Genomic DNA, 27,090 nt, shown 5'->3' on the forward strand with positions numbered 1-27,090 from the left:
TAAGTTCTCATAGTAAGCGCTCACTGCAGCCCATGCGTGTTTATGCGTGGGTGCTTGTGTGTGTATGTGTTTGTGTATGTGTGTGTGTATGTGATTGTGTGTATGCGTTTGTGTCTGTATGCGTGTGTGTGTATGTATGCCTGTGCGTGCGTGTGTGTGTGTGTGTGTGCGTGTTTCTTGTGTAAGCTGAAAGAAATTATTGAAATATCTATTGCTCCAAGAGTTCAGGGGATCTCGTAGTCGAGCAGTCTCGATTAGAGCTTTCTTACTTGTTTTAAATTCAATAACCAAAAATAAACCTCGATTTTGCTAAACAAAATTATTGGCACACCAAAAAAAAAATTGATAATAACTATAATTAACATTGGGTATGTATCCTTTAAACTTTAATAATTGCTAATAATAGGTTTGACATCGAAAACAAGTAAGAAGTCTCTAGTCGAGACTGCTCGAACCCTGCCCTGAACCCTCTAAGCTGATATTCTAATCATTCTGCACTTCTTTTATGCACACATACATACACATGCATCCACACGCACGCATAAGCCTGCGCTCTGCTAACTGCGCAGTAAGCAGCGGCTGCGCTGCAATGTGGGCAATATTATGAGAATTTATTTGTCGAATAATTTCTTTTGTAGACATACGATCTTAATGAAATTATTATATTTATACCCTGAGCCCATTTTCAATGGGAAATTAGGGTATAATCGTTTTGTTAAATGTATGTAACAGGCAGAAGGAGGCGTAGCAGACCCCATAGAGTATATATATGATATAATCAGAATCTGAAAGTTTCATGATGAATCTACATCCACAAAATTGGAAAAGGAATTATTATCTTGCTTTTGCACGATCAAGGCAAATTTGATGCATAAACTGGAGAGATAATGGAAAGAAACCGATTTTCTTTTCGAAGCTACGTGCAGCGCTCTAAGGAAGCCCGCCATCTGCAAAGTTCATAAACATACAGGTCGCCTTAAGTTGTTGAACAGCCATGAATGCAGGAAAATCAATGTGTGGGTTTACTATAAGAGTGAGAACGTTTGGTCTTTATTGAAGCTATATAGAATCGCTGATTTATCAAGGACGAGAAATGCCCCTAAAGACGCTCCAAAAGGTCATCGATACCAAAGGGGGTATAACTTTCATAGCCAGCCAACGAATGTTTCTTAAGAACTCGACGGTGAACTCTAAGGATGTAAAACAATACAATACAATTGCAATGCCAATGCATTGGCTGAAAATGTGAAATGTTTATCAAATCTTACAGGGTATCTTTTAGTCAGGCACTTTCGATTTTTTCACAAATTTTCTAAGAAATATTTAGTTTTGACTGCTCAAACGTGAATATACATAATCAGAAAATTATCTGGACTAAAAGTGATTTTCAAACAGAATAATTTAGCGTTAGATGTTTGTGAGTACTCCCCGTCTAGTTTTAAACTCATTAAAGTATGATAAAATTACATTACAATTACATAAATACAATATTATAAACGCTATACTTACTTACTCAAACATTAAAAGCAAAATATCTTAAATTGTACACATAAATTTGTCAGTTTATTCAGTTTACAGCTTAGAATTGTTATAAATACAAAAAAAATGTATATACATATTTATCAAACACTATTATATAACATGAATAAAAAAAACTTGGGTCTCAATCAGGTGTATCGAAAGAAGCTCAAATGGACTTTACAACACTTCAATTGCACTCGCCGGCGCTGTATATGAATGCTTGCACATAAGATAAGTACCTAGCCTATACACATATCAATTAAAGCTCTGACTCCCTTAACTTTACGCCCTGAAAATGCGGTAACCCGAAATTTAACCCAAGCTCGACCCCAAACCGAAACCATTGCTGGAAGCCTCGCCCACATATTTACCCCATAAACCTATCACTGGAACGGACTGTCCAAACTTATCACAAAACGAATTTGTCCTATAGTACATATAGATGTATATAAACATAAATCATAATCATAAAAAGCTAACATAGTTACGGTTAAGCTGTATTTAAAAAAAAATAATAATAGTAATCAATTTAGTGTTTTTCACTCAGGTCTAGGTCGTGGTCTCATCGTAGCCGCAGTGTACATAGCCCGTTTCCAGGGATCCGCTGACTGCCGCTGACTTCGAGAGCAGATCGGAACTGCCGTTGGAAACCGACTCACAGTTGTCGAGGATGCGCTCGAAGACCGCCTCGAAGCGACAGCGGCTTATCGCAAAGTGGGCCGGTAGCTCCAAGCTGGTGGCCATCACGCGCACTGCTTCGAAGAGTGCGGCAAGCGTTGGCTGCTTAGCGCTGCTCGTCACCTCCGAGATGTTTGGTTGACACACTTTCACAATGAAGCGCAGACTGTGCGCATAGTGCATCAGCTCACAGGCGCCGGGCAGGTACTGAGGCAGAATCCTGGCCAGTTCGGCCTGTTGAATGGGCGCGCAGAAGCAACTGATGGCATAGTAGCCACCGTGCTGGCTCTTCAGCTCCGCTGGACTGTTGCTAGCCACGATCTGGCCATCCTTAAGCACAGCCACTCGCTGGCACAGATGCTCTATTTCCGATATAGAGTGCGAGGTCAAGAGCACAGCGCGTCGCGCCACCAGCAGCTGCTCAATAGTGCGATAAACAAAAGATCGTGTCACCGGATCCATATCGCTCGTCGGCTCATCCATTAGCACCGTCGGCGTATAGCCGCAGCAGCTGATAGCCACCGTCAGCTTGCGTCGATTGCCGCCGCTCAGCTTCTTTACCTGGACATCCCGAAAGCTGCGGAGCTCATAAGTGTCCAGTATGCGTTCCAGCAGGCTGTCCACATCCTTTATGCCTCTCAGTTGGCCATAGAGCCGGATGCATTCCTTCACAGTCAGGAGCGGATCTAGTGGATTACTCTGCGGGCAATACGAAACGCCTGGCTAAAAAGGGTAAAAATAATTCACAGTGACTCATTGATAGATTGCATATTTGAGTGAGTTCATTTGCCTGATTGGAACAAATTAATTGATCGACAGAGTGATTAACTGAATTAACAACTAGTTGACTGATTAACATATCGATGAGTGGACTTTGAGACTGATTTACTAACTAATTAGTTTTCATGAATTACTTTTCGCTGAATTACTGACAAGTCCACTAAGTTATATTATCAGAATTAATTACTGATTGTTTGGTATGACTGAAGCACCAGCTGACTGACAAACTGACTAAGTTGGTCATTCTTCTAAAAACTGATGGATTACTGGCTGATTGAAGGTGCAAGCTGATTGAGCGGTTAACTAAAAAGATGAATTGAATAAGTGTTTAATGAAACGTGAGGAACTTACATGCTCGAAATATATATTCCCTACATCTGGGAGTAGCTGACGTGTGAGTATCTTGAATATGGTTGACTTGCCAGCTCCGTTCTTGCCAAGCAGCCCAAAGCATTCACCGCGCTGCACGCCAAAGTGAACCTGACGGACGGCATAGCGTCCACGGCGGTAGGCTAGCCAAAGATTCTCGACCCGCAGTGCCTCACCGGCGCCGACGCAACTCTTAAAAATACTATTGATGTTGACGAGCTTCAGCTGTCCAAGCTTGCGCAATTCGCGCCTGTACTGGCAGTCCAAGATGCTCGCCATTTGCTGCCAGAGACGACTCAGCAAATGACACTCAATGAGCCAGTTCAGCAGCAGGCAGACAATGCCCACCAGAATCAGGGCTATAAAGTGACGCTGCAGCAGATCACTGGCCAGCGGCTGTTTATAGGAGTCAATGTCGTACCGTTTGAAGACAACGGCGACCATATAGTTCTTGCATAGCTCTAGCAGGCCATCGCCCAGTGCATGTTGAGGAAAGATAAGGAAGGCATTGTTGAGGCCATGGCGCCAAGTGTCCCACGTGGGGCCGTCGCCCACGACTCCTAGAATTAACACAATGCCCATGGTAGCCACTGGAATGATGATGTTGGCGCAAAAGATGGACACAATAGCGATGCTCGAGTCACTGAAGATCTTTTCCAGAACATGCACGGCGGGTACGCACGCAAAGCTGTAAGGCAAATGGAGCAGGAAATAAACACAGCGATAGATGATCGGAATAAAATAAAGACACTTACCTAAACATCAGAGATAGAGCCACAATGCCCACCAGTTGCTGACGGTCGACAAAGACGGGCATATTAAAGATCAGCACAATCGCGAGGCAGACGATCAGAGCCAGCAACATGATGAGATAGTCCCAGAGAATGGCCACCAGCCAATAGGTAGTAGCGCTCACGCCGCTTAGGCGCTGCTGCAGCTTCTCGCCATTGACGCGCTCATTGACCAGGTAAACGGAAGCAGCCGCAACCACTAGGCCGAACGCGATCAGCAGTATGAAGACCATGCAGGAATCACCAGCCTGACGCAGCACCGAACTGGTGCTAAGCTCGGCGAAGCCCAGCTTCCAGGGCTCATTCAATGTTTGTATTTGAAATGATGAGTTGTCAAGCGTGCTGCGCAACAGCTGGCTATTCAGATCATTCAGCCAGGCTACCATGGCATGGTAGCCCTTGTTGTTGTACCAGACGGTGGCGCCAGTGCCATTGATACCGTAACCGCCATAGCGACGACCACGATACTTATCCAGGCTGTTGAGCACCCAGTCGAAGGCGTCACGAGAATTGGTGAATTCGCCGCATTCAAAGGCCGTTCCGCATTCGGTCGTTAGATTGTCGTAAACAATCTCTGTGAAGTCAGTCACCTTCTCCGCGCTCATGACTTGGGCACTATGCGGATAGAGCGCGCGACTCAACGGGAGGATCGTGTCAAAGTCATCGTTCAAGCGATAGCTGACAAACCACATTGCGCAAAGCTCAAAAATGGCAGGCAGGAGCAGCACGTACAGGAGTAGGCGATAGTTGCGCATTAGATGACGGCGCCGCTTGCCCAGGAGCAGCACAAAATGTTTCCAGGAGCCAGGCGGCTTTTCGAACACATCGGAGGCCCCGGTGACAATGCTCGATGTGGAGGGCGTCACATGCACAAGTGATTCGTCTTTGCGATTCAGCTGCTCGAACTCCTGCTCCAGAGTGGAACTGCTGTTGAGTGTCACATCGGTAATGTGACCCGCCGCTTCCTGTGCCAGCAGGAACTCCACAAACTGAACAGCAGCCGGAGTCAGGTTCTGTGCAAAGCTAGCGCTAATGATCAAGTGTTGGGGTTCCTGACCGGGCAGCACATGGCTTTGGTTCAGGAGCTGCTGTGCCCGTTGTATTATCGTAGCAGATGCATTGGGATCAATGCAGCGCATCTCCATGCTATAATCCGAGGTGCAGAGCCGCTGCAGCGAGTCTCGGCTGTGCTGGGCAATGATGCGACCCTGTGAAGAAGACATTGGATAAGTTTAAGCCCAGCATCAAGACGAGCTTCAACTCGATTTTGTTCATCCACTCACATTGCGCATGATGAAGAGCGCATCACTGAGGTACTTGGCCTCGTCGAGAAAGTGTGTGGCAAAGATTACAGCACGTCCCTGACGCAGCTGCTCTATCAGCTGCCAGATATCCTTGCGCGCCTTGGCATCGACCCCATTGCAGGGCTCATCCAAGATGACAACGCTTGGCGATGCGATGAACGCGATGGCTACACAGAGACGTCGCCTATAGCCGCCTGACAGCTGATAGGCATAATAGTTCTCATGTTTGCCGAAGTTGAGACTCTTCAAGGTGCGCCGCACCTCCTGCTTTGCGCTCACACACTCGCTATCAGCAGCGTCTATCTTGAGCTGAGCATAAAGCTCCAGATGCTCTCGTGCCGTCAGCTTGGGTATAAGTATATTGTCCTGCCAGCAGACTCCCACATTATGCTGACCGGCGAGCACCACTTGGCCCGTCGTCTGCACCGTTTGACCCGTGAGCAACTTGATGAGCGTACTCTTACCAGCGCCGTTGCGCCCGAGCAGGCAGCTGACCTGATTGCGTGCAAAGTCAACCGTAAGATTCGACAGAGCATGCTTGTGGCCATACATTTTGGAGACGCTGGTCAAGGACGCGCCCAGCTTCGCATCAAGCTGTGCGCGAGTGACCCGCACAAAGCTGTAGTTGCCTAAGATAAACTCACATAATAACCATTCGAAGCTCCAGCGGCTTTTACTCACTTTTCTTGTAGCGCTGGTATCCATAGCCAATGGCCGCATATAGCAGCAGATCAAGTATAAACATCAGAAAGGCCAGCGCACACTCGCTGCCCGCGGGCCCCAAGTGCAGAAGATGACCAACGGTCAAGCCCTGATCTTGCAGCTCCATGCGCAAAAGCTCGGTCCAGCCCTTGGCAAAGGCCGTCGTGAAGGACAAGTTGACAAAAAAGCTCTCCAGCAGATTCAGCTTTGCGTCGAAGAGCAGTACTATGATGAATGGACAGAGGGTGATGAAGAATAGTAGCGCCGCAGCGACTGCCCCAATGTTGGCAGATATAAAGAAGTTGGAGCACATATAGCTATAAGAATATCGGAAGCTCAGCGGGAAGATCACGAAAGTTGTATTACTCAAATACACACCAGAATGAGATTAGACAAGCGCTAAAGACCAGGCAATAGAACATCATGAAGAACCAATTGGTATAGACCAAAATGCCGCCGATGTAGAGAACAAGGCTGACCAGCACAAATATGACGAACAGCTCGGCGAAGCTCATTAATATCCAAGCAATCAGCTCTGAGTGCGCATGCATACCCATGGAGCGCATCAGCTATTCAAATAACAGAGTTAGCTGGAGCTAGAGGGAAACAGCGTCAAGCTTACCATGCTATTACGGCTCTCACGCATCCAGATCCTTTCTCGCACGCAGACGGCCACGGCAACGACGAGGCCCAGACAGAAGCACACTTGCACGGCTTGAGCCAGGTATATGCCGCGTTTAAAGCTGCAATAATAAAGCGATTGAGTTGATTGAATCCACTACAAAGCGAGGACATACTAACTCATCGCGCACATAGGCAGGATAGGGAAATTGTTTGGTATAAAACTGCATCTCGTCCACGTCATATTTAATACCATGGGCATTGTCATTTCTATTGCTGAAGCTGCTGAGCAAATCCAAGAGACCCTGGCGCTTAACCCGACTTACGCGGAAGTCCGAATTGAGCTTGGGATCTGCTAAAGCTTGGCTGAGGGCGCTTTCAAAGCCGCTTGGCAACTTGAAGTTCATTAAATTATCATTGCTCAGGAATTTAAAGTCGGGATTTACGGTTGATGTTTCTGTTAGCGGTTGTGACCCATCGGTGACTGTAACTTCTACCTCGTCAGATCCAGGATCGAGAGTCGTAGTTGCCTCATCGCTGCTGGAATTCTCGTCATCTGTATCTTCGCCCTTCTCCTCATCCTCTTCATTAAAGAGATCTTCATCATCATCAACGCGTTTCAAACTGATTGAGGGCCGTGAGATCTCATCAGTTTCCGGCTGCTCGTCCGGTCCCAGCTCCTTTCGCTTATGCTTGATAATCGCCAGGTCGACCATCTGCATGAGCTGAACGAAGCCACGATGATACTTGAGATCCACCAGCATGCTTGATGCTGGCCCCGGGAACCAGAACCGATTTTTGTTCTCGAACGTCGGCTGCGTATTGTCCGTGTCCATGTGTAATCTGTAGGTTATATACTGGCCAGCTACATCCTCAAAGTTGAGCGCTGCCAAAAAGAGGCGCTGCTGATTGAGCTCATAGGCGCGATGCTGCAATTTCTCGACACTTGTCACCCCCTCAAACCGATTAGCCGATACGCACTCCATGAGATCACTAACGGTAGTAAAAACCTGATGTATAAGCTCATTGGTGCGAACATAGTTCATAATTCGCTCAATCTCCTCCACATTGAACTCACTGCCAACCAAGCTTTGAACGAGTGGCGAACGGGCCAGTTTCAGCAGATTGTCAAAGGCCTGCTGAAATGTGGCATTCGTGTGCAGCTTGTCGAGGATGGTTGCGGCTGCGTGTGATATATTCTTTACTCGATCTATTTCCTCGAAAGTTGCATTGGTCTGTAAACAATCATTTATAGTTTAGTAATCGCTAAGTCAAGACTTTTAACGCTATCCAGGCACTTACAAATTTCACGATGCTCTCCGTATTAGCATTGAGTGGCGTATATAAAATTTTACCCTGTATAATTGGCTTGATGAAATTCCAGGTAAGCTTGCCTTGATTCGATGAGGTAACATCCAAATACAGTCGCTTACAATACTTGGCTGTAAGACGAGAGAATAGAGGAGTTTGTATAAATACGGCAGCCCAATATTTATTGGGGAACGTACTTGGCATGGCCTTTAGCTCATCGTCATTGACTTCGCTGAAATCCTCGGAGTACAGTATATCATTGACCAGAGGTATGCTCTCCGTGCTGGGAAACGGATGGCCGCAAAGTAAAACGCCCAGCTTCACAAACGTTTCACGATCTACAATGATCCAAGAGAGAGAGGGAGAGAAAGAGAGAGACAGGGAGAGAGAGAGAGCAAGTGAGAGGAGACTGAAAGAGAATGATAGCGTACAATCGGACTACTCACTTGAAAATAGTTTTGTGACATCAAAGCTGTAGTTCATCAGGCGCTCAATTTCGGGAACCAAAGAAACGATTTGGCTAATATTACCTGTAAAAACAAAAATATCTTTAGTATATGAACCATAGTACAAAGACACAAGGAAACTACTCACTTCGAATGACATTGAGATGACTACTGGTTATGAGTGTAGTGACTGCGCTTACAAAGTTCGCCTTTTCCGGCAGCTCGATGATTGCATTGTACAATCGATCATCGGTGACGAATACATTGACTATATCAATGACCGAATGCAAGCTGAAACAAAGCTGCGCTTAAGAGCAATTCCATAGATACTATTTATGATTCAAGCTTACGGTGCTGCCTGCCATTTGGAGTACTCCTCATACGGCTCGGTGTTCAGACACTTGTTCTCTATGCTGCAAATGTAAGAGAAGGCGCTGGGCACAACCTGATTTTTGGTGGGCAGCAGACGAGTGGGGAACTGGCATGCGTCCATCTGCTCTGAGCCGTACTTTAGCCTTATTAGATATATCAGCATAAATGCAATCAACGGCCACAATATCACCGTCAACGAGAGACCTTTCTGGCGCCAGCGCACAATAATGTCTTTGCGCAACAGCGCCTTCACCTCTCTCATCCTGAAGGACATTTTGCTCACGTTCAGTTCCCAAAACTGCACTTACGGATTTCGGCAGATGCTCTCTGTTAAATTTACTGTCCTCCAGATCATTGACACATTCTTTTGCTACACGAAAAAATATAGCGACGAAACTTTATTACATTATCGGTATTAAAGTGTATAGAATTCTTAAGATATTGAGATAAGAGAGTTTCTATTGAAATACTTCTGTTAGATTAGCTCTAATATAGCATCTTCCGAATCATAAGTGGATCTACGCTTAAAACTGTAAATAAAGCAACTGTGAGTAAAAGCCGCTAATCCTTGAAGTACACAATTGGCAACGGCTAGTTTAATTGTTTCTTGTGAATTCACATCCGCTAAGTCGGTTTGTAGTCAGTTGCAGTTCACCTTGAATTCTAAATGCATCCATATTTATACCCTGAACCCATATTCAATGGGAAATCAGGGTATAATGGTTTTCTTAAATGTATGTAACAGGCAGAAGGAGACGTGGCAGACCCAATAAAGTATATATATTCTTGATCAGGGCGACGAGCTGAGTCGATTTAGCTCTGTCCATCTGTCCGTCTGTCCGTATGTTTGAAAGCGTCGATCTCAGAAGATATAAGAGTTAGAGACTTGAAATTTTAGGTCCGTGTATAGCACGCGCATATCGAGTTTTGCTTTAAAATTTCCCCATTATTTTGTTATCGATTAAAAACATTATCGAAAACCAGTAATTAACTTATTTCTCCTACATCTTTAGGGCTAGAGTCTCCAAATTTTGTATGTATACTTATATGCAATTTATACAATTTCGGTTTTTGTCAAAATTTACCCCTCACCCCTAATTCACCCCCTCACCCTCACTTTTGTAAATGGCGTATATCAAATACTAGTGTGTGTGTGTGTGTGTGTGTGTGCGCGTGTGTGTGTCTTGTATAAGCAGAAAGATGCGAAAAATGATTGAAACAGGTATTGCTCAACGGGTTCAGGGGATCTCGTAGTCGGGCAGTCTCGACTAGAGCTTTCTTACTTGTTATACCCTGAGCCCATTTTCAATGGGAAATCTGGGTATAATGGTTTTGTTTATAATTAGTTTTATTGAAGACTATATGAACACCTCTGACATTTGAATGTTTGCCGGTATTGTATAGACATTAGTTGTAATAGTTTATAGCGAAGCGCCAGGAATATTGTGAACGGCTGTATAGTTATAGATCTCATTCATAAATAATTGCAGGTCTCACGAACTCATTTATAAGTACAACCCTCTGCCTCGATTTCATCAATACCAAGGCATTGTGGAATAAAATGTTGAATATTCAACTATGCTTGGAGTAAGTACATATATAACAAATATCGTACTGATAATAGTACTCATTCCAAAAACGGTGCAACTTCTATTGCATTTAACGTCTATCTGTTCAACGACATCTAACGTTTCCAAGAGAAATGCATTCTACTTCTAAACTATAGGCTACAGCCAGCTACACTTATACTATGTGAATATGATAGGTATGTGTTTCAGTATTCATTATATTGCACATCTGGAAAATAAAATTTATTCGTCGAAATCTTTAGACTAGGCGCTTGACGTATTTGAGCCTTTCTTTCAACAAGGCAAAGCTTTCGTATCTACCGACAGGAACCGAAGCATAACAAAGTTTGACATGTGACTTTTGGATGAAGTTGATTGGGATTGCTTTTTGCTTTCTCGTTGGCAGAGGCAATTACGTCGGCCGCCTGAAGGCGGGAGGGATCAAGCCTACATCGATGAAAATTTTAAAATATTATCATATATATTGTTGAGTCTTTGGCTTTTTGGACTTGCCGCGTTCCGAATGGGCTTAACTTGTCCCCGCCAGCTGGCGGTTAATCAATATGCAATATTCTCTCACATATTATCTTGTGTGAAATATTGTTGTCGTGCCTCAAGTTTGTGTGTCATTGTCATTTCCTTGGCTCGTGCTGGCCTCAGCTACAGCTGCGGAATGAGACATTCGATCTAAAGATGTCTGGGCAAAACTCTTGACCTTTAATTGATTTGAGTTAATTGTTACTAGCAAGCTAGCTAGTCTTTAGCTTTGGCTAAGATTCATTTGCCTAAGCGGCGAGAATATAGTTAAGCTCTGAGTTACTGCAGCTTAATGAAGAGTTATATGACTGTTATGAAAACAACACAATTAAAATTTCCATTTTCAAATTCAATTGAAAATATAAAACAGCATTTGACAGTAAACTATTCAATATAGTGTACAAATAACTAATAAAATAAAAAACAACTAAGAAGACTCCAGTCGAGACTGCTCGACTAGGAGATACCCTGAATCCTCCAATCTGATATTCTAATCACTGTGCACTTCTTTTTAGCACACATACATACACACGCACGTATTAGAACGCGCTCTGCTAACTGCGCTTGGGCTGCGCTGCAGTGTGGGCAACAATATAAGAATTTATTTGTTGAATAATTTAATTCTAGACTTACAATCCTAATGATTCTTAACTTTCAGGGCGTAATCATATGGTGAAAATGTATGTACATTCCAAAGCACACATCTCTAGTAATTGAAATACGCCTTTTACAAAGGTGATAGTGAGGGGTTGGAAATAGGAGTGGGGGGTAATTTTAACAAAAATCGAAATTGTATAAAATACATATAAGTCTATATTTAAAATTTGGAAGCTCTAGCTCTAAAGGTGTAGGAGATATAATTGAATAACTAGCTTTCGATAAGGTTTTTAATCGATAATAAAATATCGAGGGTAGTTATCTATATTTAGAGAAAAACTTGATATGCGCGTGATATACACGGACCTAGGAAAAAAAATTCAAGTCTCTAGCTTATTATATCTTAGCTCTTATATCTTCTGAGATCGACGCGTTCATACATGCGGACGGACGGACGGACGGACAGACAGACGGACAGGGCCAAATCAACTCAGCTCGTCGCCTTGATCAAGAATATATATAGTTTGTCCCATTTTCAATGGGTTCAGGGTATAATAAGTGTATTCTTATAATATTTCATTCTTATCAGTGGGGTATTGACCTTTTTTTTAAGGTCCCCACCACAAGTGGCGCCTTGACATAAACGTATTTTCAATAAGTCGAATCGAAAGTTAAATAAATAATATTATTATTCACATTGCCATTGGAATTTGTCTCCATAACAATAATAAATATTTAGTTGACCACGTATTAGACCCTAGTTAAATGTAGTAAAAGGTATATTGTTGAGTACCGAGTTTTACTCTATAATTAACAACTTAAATATTTTGAGGTCCATGTCGAGTCATAACAAGCAAGTTTGTTTACTTCTTCTATCTGAAACTCAATCGTATATGAAAGAATATTATATAAGTAGTACCATTGTGATGTGATGTGAGTAGCTTACCCTATAAACATACATATATATTAATATATATTACAGCAACTATTACAAAATTTCTTCACTCTGACTTGTTTACATTTTGTAAACCAGTTATACGAGCATTCACTTGCCTTGTTTATGGCATCTGTGTACATGTATAAATCAAGCTAATGACATTATGACATTATTATGCATTTCATTGATTATCATTAATCTGGCAATCAAATGCAGATACAGAGCTATTAGCCGAATGCGTAATTATTTGAGTTCAATCGAATTATAAATATATTGTTCGGAAAATATGTGACCTATTTATATATTGAGCAATTCGCAGCGTCGCGGCTATCAGTATAAAATTCTATTGAACAGCGAATATACATACACATGCAGCATGTTCAATGTATTCATTCAGCGATTTAGTTTATGATTAACAACCGAAGTTAACTATGTGGCTTGATCAAGCCAAGTCGACGTCATGATCAAGAATGCGTGTACATATATATGTATGTACACGTGTATTTTTAAAGAGGTAGGTATCGAGTGTGTCTGTTACATGCCATAACCCAATTGTGAAACTGAGCAACGGAAAGCAGAGCTCAAATCCCAAACTGGCGTATGGCTATAGCACTGTGTTTACACCACTAATGAACAAAATTAGACAGCTTTGTGCGAAGCTCAACACAACAATATTGTATAGGTATAATAATAGTAAAATAGTAAACGAAATCCTAATAAAATGCATTCTACTCTGCTAGTCATCCATCCTATCAGCGAACACCAAAGCAATTCTTCATGGTATAGAACTAATGGAAAAGAACAGGAAATATATTATTGGGTCCGCGTCTTCCTCCCTCGCATCTATCAAAATCCTCTTGTAATACCAAGCATTTACAACTCTCCTCCCCCAATCCCCGTAGAGTATCGAGTTACTGTCAAATTTACTGCCTAATATATAATAATACATATGTATATACAAGGCTTCCGCAACAACCCTGATTACATCCTATCATGCCCCAATTGCCATTCAGTAATGAACTATCCCCACCCTAGAGCCGAGATCTTCCCAAACAAATGCCTCATATTTTAGTAATGATTTAATAAAACCTTTAAATGTATTAACTCAATTACTTAGGGATATCCCAAGTTGAAGGTTTTAGAAGTTAGTTAGTTTTAATTTTACATTGTATTCAACTTCTAAATCAATAAATAATAGTAATACTACCGATTTTCCATTGAATTATATCTTATAACTCTATGCTTCGAATACATTTATAATAACCACCCAGTTCTGTCAGTGTATAGGTCAGCTTGCCAAAGAGTAAATGACTTTACTAATAAACCAAAACAAGGAAAAGAGTGTCAACGATAACAAAAGAAATACTAAACAATTGCTAGTTATAATTAACACATTAGTGAGAAAATTATTTATTTCCATGGTCTAGCTTCACAGCCAGACCAAGTCCCCAGCCCCTTCATCTATTTGGCAAAACGCACTTGTCTTGCTTTGCATGCGGAAGAAACACGACTTGAACTCAGACTCGTCAGATGTGTATAAACTTTGGTTATATCTATGCGAAAGATCGCACTCCTAATTAGCTAGCCCGGGCACGTAGAGCCCAGACAGAGAGTCGCAGAGTTGGGGGCTCGAAGCTTGCGTTAGGTCCGGGCAATCGTCGGGTTCTTGGAATGCCCCAACCAAAGCTACACTAGTCAACAAAAGTGTTACTTCAATTTAAACTCAAACAAGTCTTATTGATCTAGAGACTTACCAGGAAACTTAACTGTAGGATAAAACTTGAAAAGCATATAAAAAAATTGCATTTTTATACTCATTCACGAAAGTGAATTAGTATATTGGTTTTGTGCAATGTCCGTCTTGCTGTCCGTCCGTCCGTCTGTCCGTATGAACGCAATCTATTTCGGCTATTGTTGAAGCTAGAGACTTGAAATTTGGAACACATACTCGTGTATAAAGTGTTAAAATTTTCCCGATCCGCCCACTAAGGGCGTGGCAAATCGGAAAAGTTGATATCGCCTAAAGTATAATAGCTAGAAGATTCAAATTTAGATAGTTGAGTTACCAGAAACCTCCTCTGTCGATGACCCAAAAACAATTTTTACGCCTCTTTAGGGGCGTGGCCTTTTGAAAATAGCCTGTAATTTTCACATTTTTTGAAGGTAGGTATTCAAACTTTGCAGTTAGGGTACCGTTATCACGTTCTAAGAACTGACCAAAAATGAGGTGTCTACGCTCAGTAGGGGCGTGGCAAATCGAAAAAACTGTATTTTCTATAGTATTAGAGCGAAACTTCACTTCATACTAAATTGTTAATGGGATGTGAATGAGTATTCCGCAGTTGGTAACGCCCGACTACTTAAGTGGAGGGTAAGCCATATCCTCCAGCTGAAGGACTCTCTAGTTTATTGATTTATTCTTAACATCTTTTATCATTTAGGCAGATTTAACAAAATACAAACTAATTGGCTTATAAAACACTGTGATTGCACTCGAAACAGTGGCGACGTTAGTTGGCGTTTCGAAATGGTTTACGCTTCATTGCTCTCATAACACTTGAAGTGATGTAAAGTAGTTTTCAACTACCGTATTCCCCTTTCAACAGTGGAAAAGAGCAACTAGTACAGCGACCGGATACACTGAGAGAACCCGCTTCTTTATTTTATTTGTTGCAAGACGTGCAATGTGCACATAAAAATACAAAAACAAACACAATATCGTATTGGATAGCTGTTTGTCAAGTGTCTCTGAAACCAGTTGACTGGCGATTAGGGTTCTACACGATTTTTACGGCTCTCAGTGACAATTAATTGAAATTAGCTCGAAGACAACCGAATCAAAGCTTCACGTACTGGCTTGAAATAATGTAAGTCGAAAGTGCTGGATCTCGTTAAAATCATTTGTTTGAAACAAATAAACGCTTACCTGGAACTGAGTAATTCCCCACACTTCTACTTGTTTAAGTATTACACATACCCTTTAATTATATATGTAATTGGAATTTTAAAAAAGCATAAAAGCAGAAAAGCCTAAACATTTATTTATTTATACTTTGAAATACCATACCAACTCTCTCAAGTCTGAAAATGTCGATTCCTAAGAATAACTAAACAATAGGTTCCTGTCGAATCATATCATACCAAAGATCTCTTCCACGGCATCTATCTACTTATATATAATTACACTGTGAGTGCATTAATGCTTATCGTGGACAAAACAAAGAAATTTTGAATATATCTTAGAAAGAACTTTGACGAGGAAATTACGTGACAATTTCGCATTTAACCAATATCTTTTAGCTGTAAGCAGTGCGTAAGTAAATGATATACACGAATGCGATGTGGGCCCTCAGAGATATCCAAGTCGAAAGTCTCACATAATATCCGAATCTGAGCTTAAACAGATAACCACAAAAAAGGAAAAATTTTATAAAAAAGTTTGAATTTTAAAATCTCTAGCCATGCTTGTTGAATGTGCACAAAAGATTGTAAAGTGCACAAAAAAAGTTTTGTAAGCGCAGAAACGATAAACAATGTTTTGTACCAGGTTGGCGTTTGCCATCAACCAAATTGCAGTGAAATTGCTGCATATTAACTTTAACTGGTTGTCAAATAAAAAATAAAAAATAAAAAAATTATAAAAAGCTGGAGCGTTTCAGCTGTTCAGTTGGATATGGGCGAAAGGGTGGGCAATTGACCATGCAAATTGTAAATGCAATACAATCTAGGTGCATAAAAAACGAGAACCCGAACTGACCCACTGTGCGGAGATGGGCAACAGCAAAGGCCGCCAACTGATTAGAACAGGCCGCACGCCTTGAAGCCGGCAACTTCAACAGCTTGCTGAATGACGCCCCCAAGCAGCGGGGTTAGGGCCAACAACTGATCAAAGCTAACTACAAACAAGTAGGCGAGCGCCAGTCGTGTCTGCCAGACAACTAGTTACCGTATAATACTAGTTACATTATAATAAAATAATAATTCAATCAATATTGTTCAATCATAATATTGTATGTATATAGAATAATGTTCTGCAATACTTTTGACTCTCAAATTGATAGGAGATGCTAAGCTAACTGTTCATTCAAGACTCTATTATTAATAGACTAATATATCTAGATTGCATGACTCGATTGTGGAAGCCCTTCATTGTCTGACACTCACATGCTAGCAAGCACAATATGCTCTGTATTTCCATTTCCAATAAGCTTAGGGTGTAGAATGTGCAACCCAAATATATATGTATGTATATTCATCTAGTAGTATTACAACTAACTAGAAAACAAGCAAAAATGTGGACCAGATGCAAAAACGTCGGCTCTATAAAGATGTCGGTCAGACAGTTTATCACAATTTATGGTAAACACAAACACACACACACACGCACGATCTATCTATTTATTGAGCGCTCGACCTTGGCCATGAGTCTTCAACTAACTGAACAAAAATCACAAATTCAAATCGAGTTAAAAGCATCTGAGACGAAATTCGTTCGTATGTGTGATAAATGAATAAAAAGAAATAGGAATAATGAATAAATATACAAGTAAATAAAGAAATAAAATAGCAAATACTCGATTCGAGTATTTGCTCCAGCAGCCCGTCCGAACTTTATAATATAATGCGTTCATTATTATCCCACCTAAATTTACATAGCTGTCGCTCTCGAAATATATGTATATACATACATTCATATGTGTGTTTATATCAGAATAGGTATCATAAAACTCTGAGCTCCCTGGCATTGTGAGTCTGATATTTGGGATGCAATCTTCTAGCCTCAGAATTTGCATACCGCGTGATATGATATTAGACTTAACTGGCATATCGTATTAATTGTTGACAGCTAAGCACTCCTTATATTCATATAGGCCAGAGCTTCACTAAAGAATATCAAATACGCCTATGGAAGTCGGTGTGGAGCCTTAGAGTTAAAACCCGCATGTCAGTTGATAAACGACTGAATCAATCAAAAATAGCTATATCGTTAAATTTCAATCATCGTAAGTAAGTAATATACAAATTATGTATAACTTTTTTGATCGTGACCAAGTATTGTGCAGTGGGTAACGCCCGACTGCAACGTTCTTAGTTATTATAATTTTATATCTACATATACATATACGTACATAATTCAAATGTTCTCTCTTTCTCTTTTTCTGTCTCTCTCTTTCTTTCTGTCGCTCTTCAAATTTTAACCCGCTCAGCAACTTGCAAGGTCAACGTGCAAGCATTGGAATGCACTCAAGCCCTGATGCTCGTTCTAGTATATGCAAAAGATTCTCTGTCGATTGCTCTACGACTCACTTAAAGCTGCGTCAGGGGCCAACTAACTGGTGAGTCTGCAAAGTTTTGCTGCAAAATATGCAAAAAAGAACAGCGAAGAAATATATGAAAAATTCACCGCGATATATGTATGTATGTAGAAGCAAAAGGGTTCTTGAGTACAATAAATACTGATAATCGTTTTGCTTACTAACTGAGCGACTGACTATAAAACCCAAGAGCAAATCATTAAAGCTTGAATATACATATATTCAATACAATAAGGAGTCAATGACTGTCTGATTGATTAAGTGGAAAACTTTTTAATATTATAAGAAAATTACTAATACTAATTCCGGATAGTTCACTGACTGACTGGAATTAATGGACCCGACAAAATAAGCCAAAGATTTCGAACTATTTCGAGAGTCACTTATTGTAATGATTAAATGAATAATAGACTGACTAAGCGATTGATTAACTGCTTAATCATCAAATCAAAAACTCGGAAGAACTTGAGAAAAGCTTTATCGATCACTTTGTAAACTTGATTCTCAGCTTTAGGGAGTCATGTAAATGTTCATTAAAACTAAAGAGATATTTTCTATATAATTTATTATATGTATTTTCATTTTTCCTCTATTCTATTTCTATTTGATCATTTTAAAATCAGAAGAATCCTGTAACCGCAGTTTAAAATTCTCTAAAATGGGGAAGTGGACTAGCGTTCGACAAGGATTAACGCCAACTTATTAAATAGCTCAAAACAAGTTGGGAAGCTGTCAATATAATATATTATACCAGTATCAATATATACATTTTTTTATATATGCACATTATAAGATAATTTTTTAAATCATATGATAAAATGAGAGTGACAGCTTAAACCGGTTCAGACTGTTTAGTTGAAAGACAAGAATCTAGTGTGCCTCGAGATTCGAACAAACGTATACATATACACATTGTATGTTTGTACATATGTATGTATGTCTGGACAATATATGCATGTATTGCATATATACATATTTATTAAGAAAGCATGATTAGGAAACATATTCGTGTATTATATGTAGGTAAAATTTTGAATTGAGAGTGACTCACACAGTAAGAAATCTTTAAATGATGAAAGATTCCGATTTATAAGAGAAAACTTGCACTTTCATTTGCGGACACTGTAATTGATGTCATTATATTAGACCCACATACAGAGAACACTAGTCAGAACTAATTATATTTATGTATTTATATATTTTTGAATATAAAGCAGGACTTCAGATTAAAACATGAGATTTTGAGATATGTATGTACATATGTATGTATACATACAAACTTCGATTGTAGACGCAAGGAATAATGATTGATTCTTCTGCGAAAAGCAAACTGTAACTGTGAAGATTTGGCTAACAAGTGTTTGGCATATCAAATAGCTACCATGAGGTGCAACTAAAATGATTTGTTATTGGCTCGATCTCTCGATTATATTTGATGTGCGACTATTGTTGTTGTTGCTGTTGCTGCTGTCTTTGGGCGAAACATTTTCTTTTGTTGCCAACGCCGAAGAGCGGCCCTTCACGGATGAAACAATAAGCCAACTACACGATTGCCTCACACAATGGCTATAAAAGAAACAACAACAAGCAGACCCACTGCAACGTGTCAAGAAAGCAGCAGCAGCAGCAGCAACAACAACAACATCAACAGCAGCAGCAGTAACAGCAGCAAGAGCGAAAGAAAGGTAAAAGTGAGCTGAAAGCGATAGCGATTAAAAACAGCTGTATAGTGTCGGACGCATAGACGTACGCAGAAACAAAACAGCGCAAAGCTTTTAATCAAAACTACACTACATAGACCCTCACTGCTACCGCCGCACCTCCTTCGTCCCGCAGCCCTTCTTGCGCATCAACATTATTCACTTTACTTCGTTTTGTCGTCTTCTTCTTTCGTAGTTTCGCTGCTTGGTAATTGGTAATGCTTTTGTGTAGGAAGTTAAACTGGTATTAGATGCAATTCAATTGACTTACTAACTGCACTTATGCCAAAATTATTTCTCGTCGCTGTTTCGCTCGCTCGCCCGCTCTCTCTCTCTTACGCACAAGTACACAAATGAATGGGAACAGAAACAGAAACAAAAACAAAATAAAAACTAATACACGGCTTCGGTTCGTTTTTCGCTTAACTCTTTTGACTTCACGTATTTGTTTTCTTCTTTTTAATGGTGTTTCGGGTATTGGTTTTCTGCTTTTGGGTGTGAGAGAGCGACGCCAAGTTTTACTTTCGATGCGTTTCGTTTTGTTGTGATCGAGCTCGAATAGTTGTTGTCGTTGTTACTTCATTACACACACACACACGCAGTCAGACGCGCGCAGCACGGACACGACACGCACAGTAGGGCTTTGGTAGCTGTAAACTTTTGATATTTTCGATATTCTCTCTCCATCTACCTGTTTCTCTCTCTCCCTCTCTCTCTCTCTCCTTCAGTTTGTCTGTTCACTGTTTTCCTGCTTTGTTTGTGTGCCGTTGCATCATTTGCATTCACTTCTAAATTCTTCTTTTGTCGATTGGCTGCGCTTGCGTCGGAGTTAGCTTGCCGTTGAATAGAGCTGCGCAGTGCACAGTGGGCTGTGGAGAGACGTCTGTTGACAACGCTTGCCGCAATTGAACTGAGCTTCGTAAAACACGCTTACGGAAAATTATTTAATTTCGCAGCTGCGGCAGCGTTAAGCGATTGAAGCTGACGATCGGCTAGCGGGACGGTTTCTCACCTGAAGCCCGATCGCAAATGCCGCAAACGCAATAATTTGCTTCGTAGCTCGTCCAGCATTCCGGTAGACCAGCTACGCTCCCCTTCAATCTGTGCTGCTGGCGCTTAGCTCTTCCGTGATCTGTTTTAAATTTATATACATGTATGTACAGTGGCTCCAACGCCAAATCGGACAAGACTATTTATTTATTTCAATAAGTATTTTCTTTAGCAGTAAGTTAAATTTTTACCGTTTTCACATTTTTTCTCAACTCTATTATGTATTAGCCCCCTAAAACAAAAAAAAAATTTTTAATTTCAAATGGCAACATTTTTTTTATTTTAAAAAACTAACAACAAGTCCGATTTTGAGCTTCAACGCCAAATCGGACAAAAGAAAACTTTAATAAAAAATAAGAGAAAAACTTAATATTTAATATTTTGTTGCAAAACCTTTGTTTGCGACAACAGCCTGCAAGCGATTGGGAACTGATTTGACCAACTTTTTGCAGATCTCTGGCTCTATGGAGTCCCAAGCTGCAAGTAATCCCATTTTCAATTGGTCCAGATTGTTATACCGGTTTTGGTAAACTTTCCTCGCCAAAATTTCCCACAGATTTTCTATTACGTTTATATCCGGGCTCTGGGCAGGCGTTTGGATCAATTTGGGACAATTATGGATTAGCCAGAGCCTAGCTAGCATTGAAGTGTGCTTGGGGTCGTTGTCTTGATGTATGTATGTATTTTTGTTAAACAGCTTGCGTGCAGCCATCAGGGCCAAAAGTTTTGGCTCAACACAAAGCCTAAACAAAATGAAGAAGAAGAACATCGAATGTCGAGCGCAGGTAATTGAAATGTCAAATATCATAGCATTAATTACTGCACCATTTCCCCCAAAAAAGCTAATTCTAGATATTAAATCAGCATGACACAGTCCCCTCCTCTGATGCATGACATTACAGTTCTTCTATTCACAGTCGTATTTGGCCAGCAAAAAACTAAAAGTCATCGCTACTGGGAAGACGTGTTTGGTTGTATCGTCGCACTTTGGAACCAGTCAGCGTTAATGAGTTGGAACTCGATCTTTATCAATTCGGCATTGCGACTCTTATGATATGATATTTAGATTAAAACTCGTCCATCCGCAACCAACAGATGAAAACTGTGCTAACCCTTAGCACTCACAATATGCAAATATGATACAATAATCAATAATCAATGCAAATTGTGATACAATAATCAAATATTCATGCCGATTCCAAGGAATTTGCTAGGCATTTCCTTGAAGAGTTCTTTCATTGATATCAAAACAGCTGCAAGACAAAGATAAAACAAATAAGAAAGCTCTGGTTAAACTGCTCGACTACAAGATCCCCTGAACCCTTCGAGCGGCTAATATTTCAATAATTCTTCGATTCTTTTCAGCAAGCAGACAAAACAATACATGCACTCGCAAGCACTGCAAGTGCTTGCCATACTGCAGTACTTACTATGGGAAATTAAATGTTAAAATTGGAAGAATATCGCTCTAAAGATGAAGACTATATCGTCGCATTCCCGCGAAATGATCGTATGTCCAAAAATGTAATTTTACAGGAGAAGCTTTTTCTAAACTTCGTTATTGTATGTTAGCATATACATACATACATATACGCTTAATTTGAAATTGATTTTTTTCCGAAACTAAAGGCAGACATTTTCTAACCGTTCTGCATTAAAATCTCAATTTCGCAAAAAATCAACATACGGTCATTTCGCGGGAATGCGACGATATATTTTATAAAGATAAGATAAAATTGTTAATCGATACCAAGCAAAACGGGAGTAATTATCGATTTTGGGAAACAAACTCGATCCTATACTGATTTAAGTTTCTAGCTCTTATACTTTCATAAATACGGACATACGGACGGATGGACAGACGCCTTGTCTGTTACATTGCTTTTAACATAACAAGTATACCCTGACTTCAATGGGTTCAGGGTATAAAACAAAAAATTTTAATTGCTTAAACTTCTATAATAAACAGCTGTACCACCAATTGCATATTAATGTCAGTCCATTGGCATCTATACTTTCGTTATAATATATGTATGTAATTAATGCATGAGCATAAAGAACGAGATACAATGGTGGAGCCTGATTATGAGGCGACGCACCTTATAGTTAATTTATATTCGAATTACTGGAATTTATACGTCAGCAGTACAACTAATGTGCGTATTTTAATTGTGATTTTTGATGTTTGGCTATTGCAAATAATAAAAACATATTTTAACTGATGTAAAATTTCAAAGGTTACAATTAACGTTCTTTCAATATAATGGTATTACAGTTAATCAAAATAGTACATCTAAAGAAAAGCTTTGCTCGGTCGCAATCCGTAAACAGTCAAATTTATTGGAAATCCAAATTTTGTTTCTATCCGTCTAGGAAATAGACATATGTATGTATGTATGTATGCAGTGTAATACATAGAACATTGAGCGCCCGGGGCAAAAAAATGATTTGCCGCCCCCAACCCACCATCCTACTATTATACCCTGAACCCATTGAAAATGGAAAAAGTTGAAGGAGATATAATTTTATAACTGATTTTCGATAAGGTTTTTTATCGATTACAAAATACCGGGGCAGGCTATCGATTTTGAAAGCAAAACTCAATATCCGCGTGGTATGCACGGACATTTTACAACAAAATTTGGTATCTAGCTCTTCTATCTTCTGAAATCGACGCGTTCATACATATGAACAGACGGACGGACGGACAGACGAACAGGGCCAAATCGACTCAGCTCGTCGCTCTGATCAAGAATATATTCACATTGTGGGGTCTGCCACGCCTCCTTCTACCTGTTCCATACATTTCAACAAAACCATTAGTATTTGAAATACGTATTTTACAAATGTGATGGTGAGGGGGTGAATCAGGGGTGGGGAGTAAATTTTGACAAAAACCGAAATTGTATAAAATGCATATAAGTATAAATAACAAATTTGGAGACTCTAGCGTTAAAGGTATAGGAGATATAAATTTATTACTAGTTTTCGATAATGTTTTTAATCGATAATAAAATAACGGGACAAGTTATCGATATTTAAAGCAAAACTCGATATGCGCGTGCTATACACGGACCTAGGAAAAAAATTCAAGTCTGTAGCTCTTATATCTTCTGAGATCGACGCGTTCAAACATACGGACAGACGGACGGACGGATGGACGGACAGAGCTAAATCGACTCAGCTTGTCGCCCTGATCAAGATACTTTATATTTTATTTTTCGAGTATGGCTTTTCAAACTCACACAACAGCTAAGATCATTTTATCCGCAAAACATTGCGCGCGTAGCGAATGCCCCTCTGCCCCGATTGACATATGTATGTATATACATATATATATTATTTGAAGTCAATAGAAATTTCTGGGGCTATGGCCATTGCATTAAAGATGTAACTGTATTAACCAAATATCATATTTAACTTCTGTAACTTTAATTGCACTTAGAAAATAATAGAATTTAAACTATTAATGCAATTTCCAATTTAACACGCTTTAAGTAAAGTTGGGCTATAGACCCGGCCTTACATTTTTAATAAACGTCGTATATTCTCATGTACATATATGTATATTATTATTTACCAATGTTTTGCATCTATTGAGACAGCGAGTTAGGAGACAGAGAGAGAGCGAGAAAGACAAACAGAACACTAATATACTCTTTTCACTTTTTCGCTACGAGAACATATGTAAGTGATATTTCTATATATTCATTATGGAAACAGATATGTGGATGGTTTCCCTTTGTACATTTAGATAAATATCAGTAAATAATAACACAACACGAAACATTTAAATTTGCTGTACCAAAAATCAAAACCAGAACTATTATGGTCAAAAATAAAATAACAAAATGAAGTTCATTTGCGGATAAATGGCCAAATTCTGCGCTTGGCTGAGTATCAACTACATGTAATCGCCAGTGCCATTAAAAAACTCACACTAAGTGGTGGAAAAAAGGTGAATTTAAATATAAACAAGTAAGAAACCTCTAGTCGAGACTGCTCGACTACGAGATCCGCTGAACCCTTGGAGCATTACCTATTTCAATAATTTTTCGCGTCTTTCAGCTTACACAAGAAACAAGCACACACGCATACACACACACACACACATACACAAACGTATACACACACAAACATATACACACACAAACACCCACTCATAAACTAGCATGGGCTGCAGTGTGCGCTTAATGTGAGAACTTAATTGCTTAATAACTTTTTTGTGGACATACGATCTTCATGAAACTTTTAGATTATGATTATAACATGGATATGCATGTATTTGCCAAAGCACAAGTCTCTACAAACATGATCAAAAACCGAAATTGTATAAATTGCATATAAGCATACATAAAAAATTTGAAGACTCTAGCAATAAAGGTGTAGGAGATATAATTTAATAACTGGTTTTCGATAAAGTTTCTTATCGATAAAAACGAACGGGATGAGTTATCGATTTTAAGTGATAAACTCGATATCCGCGCTGTAAATACGAACATTAAAAAAAAACTTTAAGTCTCTAGCTCTTATATCTTCTGAAATCGATGCGTTCAAACATACGGACGGACGGACAGACAGACAGACGGACAGAGCCAAATTATTTATTAATTTATGGGGTCTGCCACGCCTCCTACTGCCTGTTACATACATTTCAACAAAACCATTATACCCTGATTTCCCATTTTCAATGGGTTCAGGGTATAAAAAAATAAAAATAAAATAAACGAAACGAACCAGAAAAGAACCAGAAATAAAATAAAATTCTCAAGTCGAAACTAGAAGATACCCATCAAATTGTGATTAGCTTTCATTAATAACACTTCACTTTTTAATCCTTATAATTAATTTTCCGAACATCCAGGCTAAAATGACTTCGTAGTTTTTAAGGATAGACTTTCATATATGGTATCATGCGTTGATGTAATAAATCCAATAGCGCGAAAATGAGGGATTATTTGCAGTTTAGGTCTACCGGCAATTAAAATGGATACATTACACGCTTATTGTTATTAAAACAAACAACTCGCACTTAAAGATCCCTATCAGTAATTTTAGTTATGCGCAAGACGAAACTTAGAGAGTTCATAAAACTATTATCATTTGAAGTCCATGGTTGACCGAGTTGAAGGTTTTGCATTAATAATTCAACTTTATTATACTCATTCATGAAAGTGATATGAGTATATTAGTTTTGTTCAATGTCCGTCTTGCTGTCCGTCCATATATGTAATTTTTTTCGATGCTTTTAAGCTGGTGACTTGAAATTTTGAGCTATGCTTGCAGATACCCAATTCTAAGGTGTATGAATTTTCCCGCCCACCAATGGCGTAGCATATATCCTCTACAGTTTTAAAGCTTGATCGCTGAAATTTTTGAATTTTACGATTCTATAACGATCAATTTATATGTCCATGCTCACTAGGGCCGCGGAGAATCAGATCTGAATATATTGTGATTTTCGGGAAGTGGCATGTCGAAAAATACCGTGGAATTTCACATTTTTGGAGCGTGGGCATCCATGTTTTGCAAATACGTTACTTTTGGCTCGTTCTAAGAACTTGCCAAAAATTGTGTGTCTACGCCAACTGGGCGAGAAACTCAAAGTTCAGCGACTAAATTGCTGATAGCATCCTCTACTCTGTTTGAAATCGTCCAAATAAAAAATATATATTAAAATTGAATCATTTACACATGTAAGACGATTGGCGAATTTTTGAGCAAAAGAATAGAAGCATTACTACATTTATTGTTAAAATTTTACACATTCAATATTATGAGACAGTTGAATGACAAAAACAATTGCGTTATTTATTATATACATAATATTTGTACAGACAAATGCCAAATATAATCGGGCTTCGCTCCGTTGAACGTTACGTTAAAACTCATCTTTGCCTCATCTGTTCCGATAATTGGCAGTAGCTGATGTCATGTACAGACTAAAACAAAGCAGTATGAAATTTTAAACACTGGCTCGGAATTTTTCCCATTATATTTGAAAAAGACGAAATGCACTTTTGAGTTTCCCTCATAAGCCAGCGTGGTGGATCATTTGACAGCACACAGCTTTTGTCAGTGAACAATGTGCTGTAAAGTACTGTACAGTGCTCTAAGATGTTAATTCAAATTTAAATATATAACGTACTCTTTGCAGAAAATGCTAATCATTTCCATTGATTGAAGTAAATGATTAAGTCTACAGGAAGGTCAGCAACTGAGCACCTGACAGCGATCCAAAGTCTGTTGATTAAATAAAATGAATTGACATCAACGCTAATAAGCAACGAATTACATTGCATATATAAATATCAAAAAAAGTATATACATATGTATATATTTGTTTTCCGTATATAGGAGACAATTCGCGATGCCGTTTGTGAACAGATTCGTAGGCAGGTCAGAAGAGGGCATGTGGAGACTAGGAGCAGCAAGACGAACGCCACTTAAGTATCATTATAAGTGAATGATTTGCAATGCACAAGTCATGA

General features: G+C 39.6%; 1 protein-coding gene and 1 long non-coding RNA gene across 9 annotated transcripts; one reads left to right on the forward strand and one right to left on the reverse strand.

The window, feature by feature from the left end:
* Window positions 1-1,536: 1,536 nt before the first annotated feature.
* Window positions 1,537-20,469, reverse strand: ldd (lipid droplet defective). 8 transcript variants are annotated; one of them, XM_089473087.1, is made up of 14 exons: window positions 20,241-20,469; window positions 17,664-17,889; window positions 8,874-9,265; window positions 8,672-8,814; window positions 8,524-8,607; window positions 8,069-8,415; window positions 6,947-8,001; window positions 6,768-6,888; window positions 6,524-6,714; window positions 6,125-6,462; window positions 5,423-6,072; window positions 4,104-5,347; window positions 3,331-4,036; window positions 1,537-2,922 (listed from the first exon to the last, which is right to left on the reverse strand). In XM_089473087.1, exons 3-14 carry the CDS (start codon window positions 9,167-9,169, stop codon window positions 2,071-2,073), a joined length of 6,027 nt encoding a protein of 2,008 aa, XP_089329213.1. In that variant the 5' UTR covers window positions 9,170-9,265; window positions 17,664-17,889; window positions 20,241-20,469; the 3' UTR covers window positions 1,537-2,070. The 8 variants fall into 8 exon arrangements, with proteins under 8 accessions (XP_089329213.1, XP_089329211.1, XP_089329216.1 ...); XM_089473085.1 differs by having other exon boundaries at window positions 19,821-20,469; XM_089473090.1 differs by lacking the exon at window positions 17,664-17,889 and having other exon boundaries at window positions 8,069-8,208; window positions 8,275-8,415; window positions 19,821-20,468.
* Window positions 20,470-20,698: 229 nt separating this feature from the next.
* Window positions 20,699-22,843, forward strand: LOC149268157 (uncharacterized). Its single transcript, XR_016270839.1, has 2 exons — window positions 20,699-21,384; window positions 21,502-22,843. It is a non-coding gene; the product is annotated as an uncharacterized LOC149268157 (long non-coding RNA).
* The last annotated feature ends 4,247 nt before the right edge of the window (window positions 22,844-27,090 follow it).

This window comes from Drosophila arizonae, chromosome X (genome assembly GCF_054131065.1).
Source record: "Drosophila arizonae isolate 15081-1271.41 chromosome X, UAZ_ARI_1.0, whole genome shotgun sequence".
NCBI lineage: Eukaryota > Metazoa > Arthropoda > Insecta > Diptera > Drosophilidae > Drosophila > Drosophila arizonae.

What these genes read in the sequence shown, in the direction of transcription:
- ldd (XM_018013710.2), bottom strand. Translation starts at nt 9,169, where the DNA reads ATGTCCTTCAGGATGAGAGAGGTGAAGGCGCTGTTGCGCAAAGACATT. An exon ending in TCATCTCAATGTCATTCGAA is followed by an intron (nt 8,608 to 8,671) that starts GTGAGTAGTTTC and finishes TTGTTTTTACAG; the next exon opens with GTAATATTAGCCAAATCGTT. An exon ending in CGGAGAGCATCGTGAAATTT is followed by an intron (nt 8,002 to 8,068) that starts GTAAGTGCCTGG and finishes GATTGTTTACAG; the next exon opens with ACCAATGCAACTTTCGAGGA.